The sequence below is a fragment of the Oncorhynchus nerka genome, linkage group LG9a, assembly GCF_034236695.1.
Source record: "Oncorhynchus nerka isolate Pitt River linkage group LG9a, Oner_Uvic_2.0, whole genome shotgun sequence".
NCBI classification, from domain to species: Eukaryota; Metazoa; Chordata; class Actinopteri; order Salmoniformes; family Salmonidae; genus Oncorhynchus; species Oncorhynchus nerka.
Genome location: NC_088404.1, coordinates 34008797 through 34026104, shown reverse-complemented (window position 1 = coordinate 34026104; position 17308 = coordinate 34008797). Strand labels below are relative to the sequence as shown.

Genomic DNA, 17308 nt, shown 5'->3' with positions numbered 1-17308 from the left:
TTGATGTCCAATGCTTCCCACAGTTGTGTCAAGTTGGCTGGATGTCCTTTGGGTGGTGAACCATTCTTGATACACATGGGAAATTGTTGAGCGTGAAAAACCTAGCAGCATTGCATTTCTTGACATACTCACCTACTACCATACCCCGTTCAAATGCACTTAAATATTTTGTCTTGTAAATGTACCTTCTGAATGGCACACGTACATGATCCATCTCTCAAAGTAAAAAACATATTCTTTAACCTGTGTCCTCCCCTTCATCTACACAGATTGAAGTGGATTTAACATTTGATAATAATAGGGGATCATAGCTTTCACATGGTCAGTCTGTCATGGTAAGAGCAGGTGTTCCTAATGTTTTGTACACTCAGTGTACCATGAGTTGTTAAACAGTGAGTGAGTGTAGTAGAGGAATAAAGTGGGAGGAGAGCGCTGAGATGGAGAGGGAGAGAGAGAGAGATCCATAGTGTGTTTCTACTAAGAGGCATCTGTGCTGTAGCTGAGTGAACAACCCCAGTACCTCCGTCCCGCTGTCTGGACCTTGTCAACGAAAGACAAAACCTTTACTATTATTGGGATATCAATAATCGTTTATAACGTGAACAGCCTTTGCAGCAACTATGTGGATTTACAACATTATTTTTACTCTCTTAATCATCCGTTATTCAGGTAAGTTTGGGAGACAGTCACCAGGGCATTTTAGACTTTATGATTGTAGGCTAATTGAGATTCAGCAGTTTGTTGTGGAACTTTTCTCCTCGCCCTGCTAATGTCGAATGGTGGATGTGATTTTCTACAAACCAACACATCGTAATAACCTGTTTAAATCTGTTACCTTTCAAGTTAGCTTGTCAAGTTTAAACTGTAAAAAGAAAAGAAAAAAAATCCACACAGCTTTCTGTGAGGAATATAGAAACCTTAGAGCCCATCTCTGTGATGGTTCTACAGCAAACTTTCGTAACATCATTTTTTAAAGCCAATTAAGATAAGAACCTGTGCGTTTTATGTAAAACTATGTACATCGAGCTGAAGCGCTAGAGGTAACTCTCTCCGCTCTCATGTGTCTATTCCGCTTGATGTGTTGGTGGAAATAGGCTAAATTCATACAGTTACACTCAGAGTTTGACGTGAACTCGCTGATCTCAGCCAGCATTCACCATTTAGAAAGAACATAATGTTTGCTATAGGCTATTGATACTACTTGTATAGGTATTCTACCATTATTAGGCCATACATTTATACACTTTTATTGAGGAGGAGAATACTGGAGTATTACGACTAAACAGAGATATAGCCTGACAGTTTGCTACTGTGCTGTTTATGTGTGAGTCAACACTGCATAGTGTGTGTGTGTCTGTGGGGAGGGGGGGGTGAGAACCACAGCATTGAGTGGATGTGGAACAACATGAGCGTATCAATCCCTGCTGGAGAGGAAGGGGTGGAAAGAAACTATGTGCATGTGTGAGAGAAAGAGAGAGAGGAAGGGTAGGGGTGGTAGGTAAGTGTGTCCCAGCTGAAACGGAGGTGAGGAGAAGAAAGAGTTATCTGTCCGTCTGTGAGTATGTCAGTAAGGGGACAAAGAGTGATGAGTGTGCATCTCATTAAGACATTCATATTAATGGGGGTAAAACCATGCTAATTTAAACATCATGATGCTGCTGGGTTTGTCTCAGTACTGATGGGAACATCAATACAGCCTCACTGGACAGGGGCTGGACACTGCATTCAACACCTTCCTTTCATACTGTGTGTGTGTTAGAGTGCAGGAGGAATGCATTACAGGACTACCAGAGGAGTGATGGCGTGAGATTGGTCCAACTGCCAGACTCTGCCCTCCATACCAAAAGCAGGAAGTTGAGCATTGTGAAGTGTGCCCGTGGTTGCAGCCGCAACAAGATACTGCTCTTCACCTGCAGGTAGGTGTGGTGCATCTGTGACCAACTCCTGGGTATAGCAACATTTCTGCGCTTGCAGCTTCATATTCTATGTGTCTATGACCATGTTTACATGCAAACCAATATCCCGGTATTATTCGGGATACTGAAGTATTCTGTTTTTGAGTTGATACAAATTAACCTATCCCCTTTACATTAACCCAAAATAGTTTGTGTCCCGGTTATGAGAAACCCGGACAAATGCCTGGGATAGGCTGGTCTAAGATGGGATAGTGTGGGATGTAGGCATCGTATCCTGTTTACTGTTGTTTTAGTGTCACATGTCATGTGTGTTGTGTGATGATGTTTTATCTGTTTGTCAAACCACTTCAAAAAGTATGCTACCTGCACAGTTTTATCCCCCATAATAATTCAGCCTACTATAATTAATTTACTACAATTACTACTAGCAACTTTCACTCCTAATTTAGACAAGTTTCTGCTTATAATTTACAACATTTGGTAGGCCATATTATAATTCCCGACATTTGGTAGGTAATTTGTTTGTCAAATATAGTTTGAAACATGGAACTTCTCTTCAGTCTTAACTTGTTGCCCCAGAAGACTAAATAAAGTAGTGCTCACCGGTAACAGTGGCGGTTGGTGCTGTTTAAGATGAGGGAGGACGATTATTTCTTCATGAGCATGGCCTTATTTCTATTACAGCATATTGGATGACTGTCATTCATATTCCATTCACCCAGCTCAATGTAACATCAATAGGTTTAGGATACTGCACGGTGCTAACATTTTCCCTATACCCATCATGAGGTTGCTACAACCTAGCCTATGAATGAAAGTTTACAATGTAGGTGCACAGGTCAAGAGAAATTGAGTAATCAAGGTGACAGACATTGACACATTAAATACCACCTAGCACAATCTTGCCTGCATCTAGCTGATCTAGTGTGTAATCATTAGTCCAACAGTTGCAAACGAGAGTTTCTATTGGTGTAACGTTCGTCGTCTTCCTCTGATGAGGAGTAAGAGAGGTCGGACCAATTTGCAGAGTGGTATGTGTCCATATTTATTAAATGAACACGGAAATAAGAAAATAACAAAGAGAAACGACCAAAAACAGTTCTGGCTGGTGCAGACACACAACAGACAACAGAAAATAATCACCCACGAAACACAATAGAAAACAGGCTACCTAAATATGGTTCTCAATCAGGGAAAACGATTGACAGCTGCCTCTGATTGAGAACAATACCAGGCCAAACACAGAAATAGCAAATCATAGAAAAACTAACATAGACAACCCACCCAACTCACGCCCTGACCATACTAAAACAACGACATAATAAAATAACTAAGGTCAGAACGTGACAGTACCCCCCCCCCAAAGGTCCGGACCCCGGCCGCAAAACCTAAACCTATAGGGGAGGGTCTGGGTGGGTGTCTGTCTGCGGTGGCGGCTCTGGCGTGGGACGTGGACCCCACTCCACCATAGTCCTTCTCTGCCTCTTTTACTGGCCTCCGTGGCCTCTTTAACGCGGTGACCCTCGCCGCCGACCTCGGACTGGGGACCCAAGCCACGGGTCCCGAATGGACGGGAGATTCCGGGAGATTCTGGCAGCACCGGACGGACGGGAGATTCCGGGCAGCACCGGACAGGCGGGAGACTCCGGCAGCCCCGGAGTGAACGGCGATTCTGGCAGCACCGGCGTGACAGGTGATTCTGGCAGCTCCTGGCTGACCGGTGGCTCTGGCAGCTCCTGACTGACCAGCGGCTCTGGCAGCTCCTGACTGGTGGGCGGCTCTGGCAGCTCCTGACTGGCAGGCGGCTCTGGCAGCTCCTGACTGGCGGGCAGTTCTGGCAGCTCAGGACAGACGGGCGACTCTGGCAGCTCAGGACAGATGGGCGACTCTGGCAGCTCAGGACAGACGGGAGACTCTGGCAGCTCAGGACAGACGGGCGACTCTGGCAGCTCAGGACAGACGGGCGACTCTGGCAGCTCAGGACAGACGGGCGACTCTGGCAGCTCAGGACAGACGGGCAACTCTGACAGCTCAGGACAGATGGGAGACTCTGGCAGCTCAGGACAGACGGGAGACTCTGACAGTGCTGCCCGGTTCCTCTTTCTCCACGGTAAGCACGGGGAGTTGGCGCAGGTCTCCTATCTGACTTCGCCACACTCCCCGTGTGCCCCCCTCCCAAGACATTTTTGGGGCTGCCTCTCGGGCTTCCAGCCGCGCTGCCTCCTCATACCGCCGCCTCTCAGCTTTCGCTGCCTCCAGCTCTGCCTTGGGGAGGCGATATTCCCCAGCCTGTGCCCAGGGTCCTTTGCAGGCCAGGATCTCCTCCCATGTCCTGGAGTCCTGAGATCGCTGCTGCCCGTTAACACTCTGCTTGGTCCTTTGGTGGTGGTTTAAAAATATATATATATTTTACCTTTATTTAACTAGGCAAGTCAGGTAAGAACAAATTCTTATTTTCAATGACGGCCTAGGAACAGTGGGTTAACTGTCTGTTCAGGGGCAGAACGACAGATTTGTACCTTGTCAGCTCGGGGATTTGAACTTGCAACCTTCCGGTTACTAATCCAACGCACTAACCTGCCAGAATCTGTGATTCTGTAACGTTCGTCGTCTTCCTCGGTCGGACCAATTTGCAGCGTCGTATGTGTCCATATTTATTAAATAAACACGGAAATAACAAAATAACAAAAATAAACGACCGAAAACAGTTCTGAAATGACCGAAAACAGAAAACAATCACCCACGAAACACAATAGAAAACAGGCTACCTAAATATGGTTCTCAATCAGGAACAACGATTGACAGCTGCCTCTGATTGAGAACCATATCAGGCCAAACACAGAAATAGCAAATCATAGACAAACTAACATAGACAACCCACCCAACTCACGCCCTGACCATACTAAAACAAAGAGATAATAAAAGAACTAAGGTCAGAACGTGACAATTGGACAGATTCAGGTATGTTTATCCCTGTTTCGTTCAGTTTGCTTCCATTTAAGAAATGTTTTCAACAGAATTTGCAGTATGAATACACCCCTGATCACACGCAATCACAGTTCACTTTCATAGCAGCCAGATTGTTTTATAAATCCTTCTTTCATCTCCTCCTCTCACCTTTTCTCTTCACTTGTTGACTCCAGTGCACAACACATTACCTTTCCAAGCCAAACCTTCATTTCATAACCGCTAACAAATACACACGGCCTACATCATTGTCACCATTTTATCGAATGTCAAGGCAACAACATAGCTACTAGAACTAACATGTTAGTAAACCCGCTACAATCATGCAGTAGGAAAATTGCAATTGGCTCAGAACATGGCAGCACGGATGGCCCTTGTATGTACACAGAGAGCTAATATTAATAATTTGCATGTCAGTCTTTCCTGGCTCAAAGTGGAGTAGAGATTGACTTAATCAATATTTCTATTTACAGTACTATGCAAAAGTATTTGTGTTTTTCCTATTTTGTTGCATTACAACCTGTAATTTAAATTTATTTTTATTTGGATTTCATGTAATGGACATACACAAAATTGTCCAAATTGGTGAAGTTAAATGAAAAAAATTACTTGTTTAAAGAAATGTAAAACAATTCTAAACGGAAAAGCAGTGGGTGCGTGCATATTCACCCCCTTTGCTATGAAGCCCCTAAATAAGATCTGGTGCAACCAATTACCTTCAGAAGTCACATAATTAGTTAAATAAAGTCCACTTGTGTAATCTAAGTGTCACATGATCTGTCACATGATCTTAGTATATATACACCTGTTCTGAAAAGCCCCAGAGTCTGCAACACCACTAAGCAAGTGGCACCACCAAGCAAGCGGCACCATGAAGACCAAGGAGCTATCCAAACAGGTCAGGGACAAAGTTGTGGAGAAGTACAGATCAGGGTTGGGTTATAAAAAAATATCAGAAACTTTGAACATCCCACGGAGCACCATTAAATCCATTATTAAAAAATTGAAAGAATGTGGCAACACAACACACCTGCCAAGAGAGGGCCGCCCACCAAAACTCACGGACCAGGCAAGGAGGGCATTTATCAGAGAGGCAACAAAGAGACCCAAGATAACCCTGAAGGAGCTGCAAAGCTTCACAGCAGAGATTGGAGTGTCTGTCCATAGGACCACTTTAAGCCATACACTCCACAGAGCTGGGCTTTATAGAAGAGAGGCCAGAATAAAGCCATTGCTTAAAGTGTTTGCCAAAAGGCATGTGGGAGACTCCCCAAACATATGGAAGAAGGTGCTCTGGTCAGATGAGACTAAAATTGAGCTTTTTGGCCATCATGGAAACCGCTATGTCTGGCGCAAACCCAAGACCTCTCATCACCCAAGAACACCATCATGTTTTTCATCATCAGGGACTGGGAAACTGGTCAGAATTGAATGAATGATGGCACTAAATACAGGAAAATTATAAACCTGTTTCACTCTTCCAGAGATTTGAGACTAGGACAGAGGTTCACCTTCCAGCAGAACAATGACCATAAGCATACTGCTAAAGTAACTCTCGAGTGGTTTAATTAAAGGGAAACATTTAAATGTCTTGGAATGGCCTAGTCAAAGCCCAGACCTCAATCAAATTAAGAACCTGTGGTATGACTTAAAGATTGCTGTACACCAGCGGAACCCATCCAACTTGAAGGAGCTGGAGCAGTTTTGCCTTGAAAAAAGGGCAAACATCCCAATGGATAGATGTGCCAAACTTATAGAGACATACCCCAAGAGACTGTAATTGCTGTAAAAGGTGGCTCTACAAACTATTCTTGGGGGGGGGTATATAGTTATGAATGCTCAAGTTTTCCGTTTTTTTGTCTTATTTCTTGTTTGTTTAACAATAGAAAATATTTAGCATCTTCAAATTGGTAAGCATGTTGTGTAAATCAAATTATACAAACCCCCCCAAAAATCTATTTTAATTCCAGGCGACAAAAGAGGGAAAAAATTACAAAATAAATACAAAAGTACGGTTGTTTTTTTCTTTGTATTGTCTTTTACCAGATCTATTGTGTATTTTATCTTACATTCCTTTCACATTTCCACAAACTTGTGTTTCCTTTCAAATGGTACCAAGAATATGCATATCCTTGCTTCAGGTCCTGAGCTACAGGCAGTTAGATTTGGGTATGCAATTTTAGGCGATAACTGAAACAAAGGGGCGGATCCTTATGAGGTTTTAATGTTTCACAGTTTTTTTAATGACAATCATTGAGGAGGATGGTCCTCAGTGATTGGTCCTGTGCGAAATGTCCAAATGTCATCCGTTTTAAGGAAATGAAAAGCTGAGAAAACGACAAAACAATTTCTGATAAGACTTCAGTTAGTCTTGGATGCATATTTTATGTGGTTGAAATACTGTTTGCTTGCAAAACAGTTTCAAAGATAACACATTATCATTCACATTTTCTCTATAGAGGTGCTGAATTTAAAAAAATATATTTCTCCACTCCTGTTCCTGAGACAAAATGAACGTATGTTGTATAATTTCACTTCAGGAAATGCATAGCCAAATTCTGCAGGAGTTAATATTATGTTAGGCTACATGTGAGATGTTATAGGCCTACAGTCAGTGTCCAGATTTCAGTTACTATTCCATTTAACTCATATGAACTTAAATGAGGAATATTGAATGTTTATTCATGGACAGGAATACTCATGAGTGGGATATCAAAGGTGCAAGTGGCTTATCCAAAATAAGACCTTAAGTGGGGTATGAGCTACTATCCGGAACACTGTCCGTATGTACATATGGTCTATGACAACTGTCAAGAGTTGTTTTCCACCTGTAGTTAGATTGTTGCTGTCAAGTTTTTGATTAATTAAATGCAGTAACTCCCTTCATTTCATGACTCTAGAACCAAAAAAATTTATTCAAAATAGCTTCTGAATTTTCATAATTGTATTTTCAATAATGGGAAAATATGGTACTTTTTCAATTTCCTGAAAAGTTTATGTTTTGGAGAAAATACATTTTCATCAGACAGCGACAATTGTTGTCTAAGCCAGTATGACACCATCCCCTGGCCTTCTTTGGCAGCAGCCCAAACTCTATATCGTAATCATGTGAGGGTTGGAGCCAATTCCATTTCAATTCCAGTCAATTCAGGAAGTACACTGAAATTAAAATTCTCTTCAATGCTTTTCAATGAGGAACATTTGGAATTGGAATTTGGTTTTCTTTTGATTGCCTTCTAAATGGAATTGTTCCCAACCCTGCTTACTGTAATACCCTACCACTCTGTAATGACAAGTTCGGTTTTCCTTAGTGTCTTTCAGCAGCAAAATTAGTCTGGTATGCATGTCTAGGTTTCCCCTGACAGACTCAGTCCTCTCTGTAGTCTCCTTTCAGCAGTAGCAGGCTTGGCGTCAATCCTATTTCAATTCAGGACACATACTGTATTATCTGCATGTTAATTATAAGTCGATTTGGATAAACATGCCTGCTAAATGATTATACTACATAAATCAATCAATATTTCACTCCATCCCTCTCTCTATCTATCTAGAGCGTTCTTGTATGATCAGAAAAACAGGAAATGCCAGTGGCTGTCGTTTGACAGGAACTCACCAGGAGTCCAAAGCCAACATGACTTCAACTACCAACTCTACCAGAAGAAAGGTATTGTACACTATCTCCCTGTCTTTCTCTCTTTCTGTCCTCCAGCCCTCTCCCCCTTCTCTCTCTATGGGCAGTAGAAAGGCACTGCTTACAAGTGTCTAAAGTGCCTCGTACTCCTTGTTCTCATCAGTTTGGTACCTGGGTTAGTAATGTTATGTATGTGTAGAGTAACATGGAACAGTATGGGGGATGTGAGACCCTTCCTAACATGTTCTCTCAGATGCTCTGTGCTCTGAAAAGCAGACATGTTCTTACAAACAGAGTCCTTTTTTGTTGACTGTCCTCTCTCTCTCTCTCTCTCTGTCCCTCTCTCTCTATATCTCTCTCTCTCTTGTTCTCTATCTCTTTCCAGCCTATGTGCAGGAGTGCATAGTGGGGACAGGAGTGAACTACAGAGGGAGAAGGTCTGTAACGGCCAGTGGAATCAGGTGCCAAGCCTGGGCCTCTCCTTTCCCTCATGAACACAAGTAAGCTAGAACCTGTGTTTGTGCATGTGATGTGTGTGTGCGCCTGTGTGCATGTGTGTAGAGTGATACATTAGCTGGTGATTAGTCTTAAGGGGCCAGTCATTCATCAGTACTAGTCCTCTCTGAACTCACTCTAACACTTTACACAGTCAGGGATCATTTCCTATTTTAGTCTCCCTGTTTATGTAGGGTGTGTGTGTTCAAGAGAGTTTATACTGTAGTAAAACCTGTTAATTAAGTGATAAAAACCTGAGAGAGAGAGAGAGAGAGAGAGAGAGAGAGAGAGAGAGAGAGAGAGAGATAGAGAGCACAGGGAGAGAGATAGGGAGAGAGAACACAGGGTGAGAGAAGGGAACACAGGGATACAGGGAGAGAGAGGACACATGGAGAGAGAGAGCGAGAGAGAGAGCGAGAGAGAGAGAGAGAGAGAGAGAGAGAGAACACAGGGACACAGGGAGAGAGAGGACACAGGGAGAGAGACAGCTCGTGACAGAAGTTCATTAGAGGAGCACAACCATCCACCCCCTCCTCGTTCTTCCTCTCATTCTCCTCTTACCTCGCCCTTCTCCTCTTCTCTCCTGCTGTTTTTGCCTTTCTTCCCTGTGCAGTCAAATCAAATGTTATTTGTCACATGCGCCAAATACAACAGACCTTACTGTGACATGCTTACTTACAAGCCCTTAATTAACCAACAATGCAGTTTTAAGAAAAAAGAGATAAGAATAACAAATGATTAAAGAGCAGCAGTAAATAACAATAGTGGGGGCTATATACAGGGGGTACCGGTACAGAGTCAATGTGTCAATGTGCGGGGGCACCATTGTCAAGGTAATTGAGGTAATTATGTACATGTAGGTAGAGTTATTAAAGTGGCTATGCATAGATAATAACAGATTGTAGCAGCAGCGTTCCAGCTATGACTAGGGTGACTGGAGTCTTCAACAATTTTTATGGCCTTCCTCTGACACCACATGGTATAGAGGTCCTGGATGGCAGGAAGCTTGGCCCCGGTGATGTACTGAGCCGTACGCACTACCCTCTGTAGTGCCTTGCGGTCGGAGGCCGAGCAGTTGACAAACCAGGCAGTGATGCAACCATGCTCTCAATGGTGCAGCTGTAAAACCTGTAAAAAATCTGAGGACCCATGCCAAATCTTTTCAGTTTCCTGAGGGGCAATAGGTTTTGTCGTGCCCTCTTCACGACTGCCTTGGTGTGCTTGGACCATGTTAGTTTGTTGGTGATGTGGACACCAAGGAACTTGAAGCTCTCAACCTGCTCCACTACAGCACCGTTGATGAGAATGGGGGTGTGCTCAGTCCTCCTTTTCCTCTAGTCCACAATCTTCTCCTTTGTCTTGATCACGTTGAGGGAGAGGTTGTTGTCCTGGCACCACACGACCAGGTCTCTGACCTCCTCCCTATAGGCTGTCTCATCATTGTCAGTGATCAGGGCTACTACTGTTGTGTCATCAGCAAACGTAATGATGGTGCTGGAGTTGTGCCTGGCCATACAGCTATGAGTGAACAGGGAGTACAGGAGGGGGCTGAGCACACACCCCAGATGGGCCCACGTGTTGAGGATCAGCATGGTGGATGTGTTGTTACCCACCTTTACCACCTGGGGGCAGCCCATCAGGAAGACTAGGATCCAGTTTCAGAGGGAGGTGTTTAGTCCAAGGGGCCTTAGCTTAGTGATGAGCTTTGAGGGCACTATGGTGTTGAATGCTGAGCTGTAGTAAATGAATAGCATTCTCACATAGGTGTTCCTTTTGTCCAGGTGTGAAAGAGCAGTGTGGAGTGCAATAGAGGTTGCATCATCTGTGGATCTGTTGGTGCGGTATGCAAATTAGAGTGGGTCTAGGGTTCCTGCGATAATGGTGTTGATGTGAGCCATGACCAGCCTTTCAAAGCATTTCATGGCTACAGATGTGAGTACTACAGGTCTGTAGTCATTTAGGCAGGTTACCTTAGTGTTCTTTGGCACAGGGACTATGGTGTTCTGCTTGCAACATGTTTTGTATTACAGACTCAGACAGGGAGAGTTTGAAAATGTCAGTAAAGACACTTGCCAGTTGGTCAGCATATGCTCGGAGTACAAGTCCTGGTAATCCGTCTGGCTCTGCGGCCGTGTGAATGTTGACCTGTTTAAAGGTCTTACTCACATCAGCCGCAGAGAACGTGATCACACAGTCATCCAGAACAGCTGATGCTTTCATGCATGTTTCAGTGTTAATTGTCTCGAAACGAGCATAGAAGTTTAGCTCGTCTGGTAGGCTCGTGTCACTGGGCAGCTCTCGGCTGTACTTCCCTTTGTAGTCTGTAATACTTTACAGGCCCTGCCTGATCAGTGATGAAGCAGATGCTAAACTCCTGGACTGTTTTGCTAGCACAGAATGGAATATGTTCCGGGACTCTTCAGGTGGCATTGAGGAGTACACCACATCAGTCACTGGCATATCCCAACCAGAACCCATGGATTACAGGCAACATCCGCACCTAGCTAAAGGCTAGAGCTGCCGCTTTCAAGGAGCGGGACACTAATTCGGACGCTTATAAGAAATCCCGCTATGCCCTCAGATGAACCATCAAACAGGAAAAGCGTCAAATACAGGACTAAAATTAAATCGTACTACACCGGCTCTGACGCTCGTCGGATGTGTCAGAGTTCTGTTAAGGCTTGGTATGTCAAGCAATTACAGATCAATTGTGTGCATGTGTGCTTTATCAGTGAGTTTACTCTGGGGCACCCACACATTACCATATGTTGCATTATGTTGCCTTGCTCTTTGCCTTCCAAATTGTTTCAGCTGTGACCCATATAAATGTGAGTCAGCAAACAAAACCACAATTGAATTGTTCCTCAGTCAATACGTAGATGTGTATGACTCAAGGTTACTTAGTAACACATGGCCTGTTCTACGCTCCACCTTGGAGATTTCCCTTTTGCCTTTCAACTCTGCACCAGATAGAATGAGAAAATGTTTGTGATTGAGTGAGATATTGATGAACACTGAAGTTCTTCTCTCCCTCAAGTTTCCTACCAAGGAGGAACAGGAAGAAGGAGCTGACAAACAACTACTGTCGTAACCCTGACAACGCTATTTCAGGACCATGGTGCTTCACTACAGACCCCAACGTCAGACACCAGGACTGTGGAGTACCTGAGTGCTTACAAGGTAGGACACCCACGCATGCACATACACACACACACACAAATTGACCACTGCCAACAACTAGTGGCTCTAACATGGTGGATTCTCTCCCTCAATGCCCCTCATTGGTCTCCACTTATCTGTGGCAAACTGCAGCCAAGTGGAATATCAGGTGTGTTCTCAGTAATGTAGAATTATCCAACTGTTTCTGATGGTATTGGCCTGAATTGCTGCATGCAGAAGTGTGATTCAGTTTATGTTGTCGATTCTCATTTAATCTTTCCCTGGCTTTGTTAACTATTTCAACCCAAAGGGACTCCGTCTGCTTTTTTGCTTTTCAGTCTATACATAACCCATGTTCCTACTGGGGATTCTTACTCTAGTAGGTCAGTTAAATGTCTTTAACTTTAGGCATGGAGCAGTTTTCCCACCACAGCCCATGTTCTTTTACAGTGCACCATTTAACTGCACTGTGATCCCTTCTCCCTGTGGAACTGGATCATGGTCTGTGGTATCTAGAACTGGATGACGCAAACTGTCACAGGAGAAATCACTGTTTCTCAGAGGTCTAGAGGACAAATGTCTAGAGAACAAATAGTATAGTACAATAGTACAATCTATCTAGTTAATAAACAGCTGACAGTGATGTGATAAGATGTGTATGAAATACACAGGACTACCAGAGATGTGTGTGGGAGGGAGGAATCCACACGGTTGTTATAAGATTCTGAGGAAATGTAATGGGTCTGTGTTGTAATGGGAATGTGTGTTTTGGTCCAAAGAAAAATGACTGGAAAGGTTGATTTGAAAGAAAGTTTCCAGTAATGAGTAACACTGGGACATCACACACACACACACACACACACACACACACACACACACACACACACACACACACACGCACACACGCGCACACGCGCGCAAACACACACTCATATACACACATAATGAGAATAGTAGACTCATAAACATCTGTTTCTAATCTGCCCTGCTCTGCTGTTTACACTGCTCCACACACACACACACACACACACACACATACACACTGAATGTTGACTAATTTGACTTAAGGGGAGACATTTTACACAAACTATTAAATACATGGGACAACTATTTTGGTATTACATGTAGTATTTATGTAGTATCTGCATCAATAATGTCCATGGCACGTGTGTGTCCCCAGTGGAGTGTGTGAGCTGTAATGGGGAAAGGTATAGAGGTCCCATGGATCACACAGAGACGGGACGGGAGTGTCAACGCTGGGACCTAGAGGAACCACACAAACACCTCTTCCACCCCAAGAGGTAACACACACACACACACACACACACACACACACACACACACACACACACACATACACACTCAGTTTGAGGTTTAATATTAATTACAGAAACACAAGGATGACTAAAGACGTGTTAACGAGTCTAACACTAATCCACACCACCTGCTGCTGGGGCAGGACACACACACACATACAAACACACACACACCCTTCAACGCTGTGATGAAGAGGTTCTCAGTACCTCTGAGGCTCTGTTAGTATGCCTGGAGGAGGAATGAGATGCAAAACACCTGCAGTGGACCAGTGTACTCTGCCAATGGAGGCCCTATGGTCAACACACACATACTTATAGATACACACACACACACACACACACACACAAACGTATAAATGCACGCTTACACTGATGGAGACGCACACACACACACCAGCATTCCCACTTTGTTCATTGCTCATACAGTTGAAGTCAGAAGTTTACATACACCTTAGCCAAATACATTTAAACTCAGTTTTTCACAATTCCTGACATTTAATCCAAGTAAAAATCCCCTGTCTTAGTTTAGTTAGGATCATCACTTTATTTTAAGAATGTGAAATGTCAAGAATAATAGTAGAGAGAATGATTTATTTCAGCTTTTATTTCTTTCATCACATTCCCAGTGGGTCAGAAGTTTACATACACTCAATTAGTATTTGGTAGCTTTGCCTTTAAATTGTTTAACTTGGGTCAAATGTTTCAGGTAGCCTTCCACAAGCTTCACATTGGGTGAATTTGTTGGGTGAATTTTGGCCCTTTCCTCCTAACAGAGCTGGTGTAACTGAGTCAGGTTTGTAGGCCTCTTTGATCGCGCACGCTTTTTTAGTTCTGCCCATACATGTTTTATATGATTAAGGTCAGGGCTTTGTGATGGCCACTCCAATACCTTGGCTTTGTTGTCCTTAAGTCATTTTGCCACAACTTTGGAAGTATGCTTGGGGTCGTTGTCCATTTGGAAGACCCATTTGCGACCAAGCTTTAACTTACTGACTGATGTCTTGAGATGTTGCTTCAATTTATCAAAATAATTTTCCATCCTCATGAAGCCATCTATTTTGTGAAGTGCACCAGTCCCTCCTGCAGCAAAGCACCCCCACAACATGATGCTGCCACCCCCATGCTTCACAGTTGGGATGGTGTTCTTCGGCTTGCAAGCCTCCCCCTTTTTCCTCCAAACAGAACGATGGTCATTATGACCAAACAGTTCTATTTTGTTTCACCAGACCAGAGGACATTTCTCCAAAAAGTACGATCTTTGTCCCTATGTGCAGTTGCAAACCGTAGTCTGGCTTTTTTATGGTGGTTTTGGAGCAGTGGCTTCTTCCTTGCTGAGCGGCCTTACAGGTTATGTCGATATAGGAATTGTTTTAATGTGGATATAGATACTTTTGTACCTGTTTCCTCCAGCACAAGGTCCTTTGCTGCTGTTCTGGGATTGATTTGTACTTTTCGCACCAAAGTACGTTCATCTCTAGGAGACAGACCATGTCTCCTTCCTGAGCGGTATGACGGCTGCGTGGTCCCATGGTGTTTATACTTGCGTACTATTGCTTGTACAGATGAACGTGGTACCTTCAGGCGTTTGGAAATTGCTCCCAAGGATGAAGCAGACTTGTGGAGGTCTACAATTGTTTTTCTGAGGTCTTGGCTGATTTCTTTTGATTTTCCCATGATGTCAAGCAAAGAGGCACTGAGTATGAAGGTAGGCCTTGAAAACATCCACAGGTACACTTCCAATAGACTCAAATAATGTCAGAAGCTTCTAAAGCCATGACATCATTTTCTGGAATTTTCCAAGCTGTTTTAAAGGCAGTCAACTTAGTGTATGTAAACTTCTGGCCCACTGGAATTGTGATACATTGAATTATAAATGAAGTGATCTGTCTGTCAACAATTGTTGGAAAAAGTACATGTGTCATGCACAAAGTAGATGTCCTAACCAACTTGCCAAAACTATAGTTTGTTAACAAGACATTTGTGGAGTGGTTGAAAAACGAGTTTTAATGACTCCAACCTAAGTGTATGTTAACTTCCGACTTCAACTGTATGTATCTACATCCGTCCCAAAGACTCGTTGAAATCCTTCTCTTCTGTTTGGGTTGTAGGTATCCTGATAAAGGCTTAGATGACAACTATTGTAGGAACCCAGATGGACGTCAACGACCGTGGTGTTTCACCCTGGATGCACACACATCCTGGGAGTACTGCAACATCACAGCCTGCCGTGAGTGTGTGTGTGTGGGTGTGTGTGCATGCGTATGTATGTGTGTGTGTGTGTGGTGTGACTAACTACTCCAAATGTACAGCTTCCTGTACCTGTCATTCCACCCCCTCCTCTCTCTCTGATTGAATAAGCCAGAGGAATGCGGTTTTGAGCAACACACACTCATTCCCAGTTATGTCATGGCTAATAGACTGTGTGTTTATTTTAGGCTGTATCACAACCGGCCGTTATTGGGAGTTACATAGGGCGGCGCACCATTGGCCCAGCGTCGTCTGTGTTTGGCCGGTGTAGACTGTCATTGTAAATAAGAATTTGTTCTTAATTGACTTTCCTAGTTAAATAAAGGTCTAAAACAAAGTGAGCCAATAGAAGGTTGACGGAGAACAACACTTTTTAAAGCTGTGTGAGTGTGTTTGTTGATTCTTTGTTTCTGTTTGGCTCTTCTCTGATTAGTCATCAGCAGCACTGGAACTGGGACAGATAGCATCTTACCGGTTGGACTCTCTCTCTCTCTTTGTCTCTGTGATACAGGCCTTGGAAGTCAACCCAGTCCAGTTTTATGGTCTAACCCTTAAACGTTGTGTTAATGAAACCAAGGCATAAAGACATAGAAACAAAGAGTTGTATTGTTTTGGCCGTTTCTATTCCCTGGTCCTGTCTTTATAATCCTCACCAGTAGAACTCTATTTTTAGACAGAAAAATACTGTGTTTAGATTGTGGAGAGACAAAAGCTGCCGCGTATACTTGTATACACAATTTATCAGCGTTGTTTCCTTGTTATTTCAGTTTAATCAACTACATGACTGCAATATAATCTATAGAAAATAGAGGTGTTTTAGTCCAAGTGAGTCTTGTTCTTGCTACTGTCTGAGTGGCACAGTGGCCTCAAGGAAAAGCTGGTGTAGTTTAACAGATGTTACAGGTGGTATGGCTATATTTAACCATGGTGCATTTCTCACTCACTCACTCACTCACACACACTCACTCACACAGTCTCTTTCTCCTTGCCTCTCTCAGCCTCAGACAGTGTGGGAGAGGTAGATGTGACTACCAGGTGTTTCCTGGGTCGAGGTGAGGGCTACAGAGGGACAGTAGCAGTAACACCCAGTGGGGTGACCTGTCAACGCTGGGACTCACAGTACCCCCACAACCACACATACATACCCCAGGACTATCGCTGCAAGTGAGTGACTGGACACACATCGACAACCCGACACACACTATATTACATGTTGAAGGGCAACTTCACCACTTTTCAACCTCATATTCAATTATAACATTAACAAGTTATTCCCAATGACATCATCATAAGTTAAAACATGTAAAAGAGTGATTTTCAAACATTATGAGATTCGTGGTGACGTGGGGAGACAGATAATACCCTCCCTCTTGTAACGGGATTCTTCCTGGGAAGGAGAGGCGGACCAAAATGCAGCGTGGTTATCTTTATACATCTTTAATCAAGATGATAACGAACAATACAAAAATGTAACGTGAAAAACCGAAACAGCCCTATCTGGTGCAAACAAACACGGAGACAGGAACAATCACCCACAAAACCAAACACCAAACAGGCTACCTCAATATGGTTCCCAA

The 17308-nt window shown here is 43.5% G+C and overlaps 1 protein-coding gene across 1 annotated transcript in view; it reads left to right on the top strand.

The window, feature by feature from the left end:
- Positions 1-307: 307 nt before the first annotated feature.
- Positions 308-17308, top strand: part of LOC115134744 (hepatocyte growth factor-like) — a 31322-nt gene continuing 14321 nt past the window's right edge. Inside the window, exons 1-8 of the mRNA XM_029668941.2 lie at positions 308-669; positions 1760-1916; positions 8435-8547; positions 8900-9014; positions 12047-12189; positions 13349-13469; positions 15593-15711; positions 16730-16895. Of these exons, the coding sequence (XP_029524801.1) occupies positions 621-669; positions 1760-1916; positions 8435-8547; positions 8900-9014; positions 12047-12189; positions 13349-13469; positions 15593-15711; positions 16730-16895 (983 nt within the window). The 5' untranslated portion in view covers positions 308-620. The remainder of the gene's footprint in view (positions 670-1759; positions 1917-8434; positions 8548-8899; positions 9015-12046; positions 12190-13348; positions 13470-15592; positions 15712-16729; positions 16896-17308) is intronic.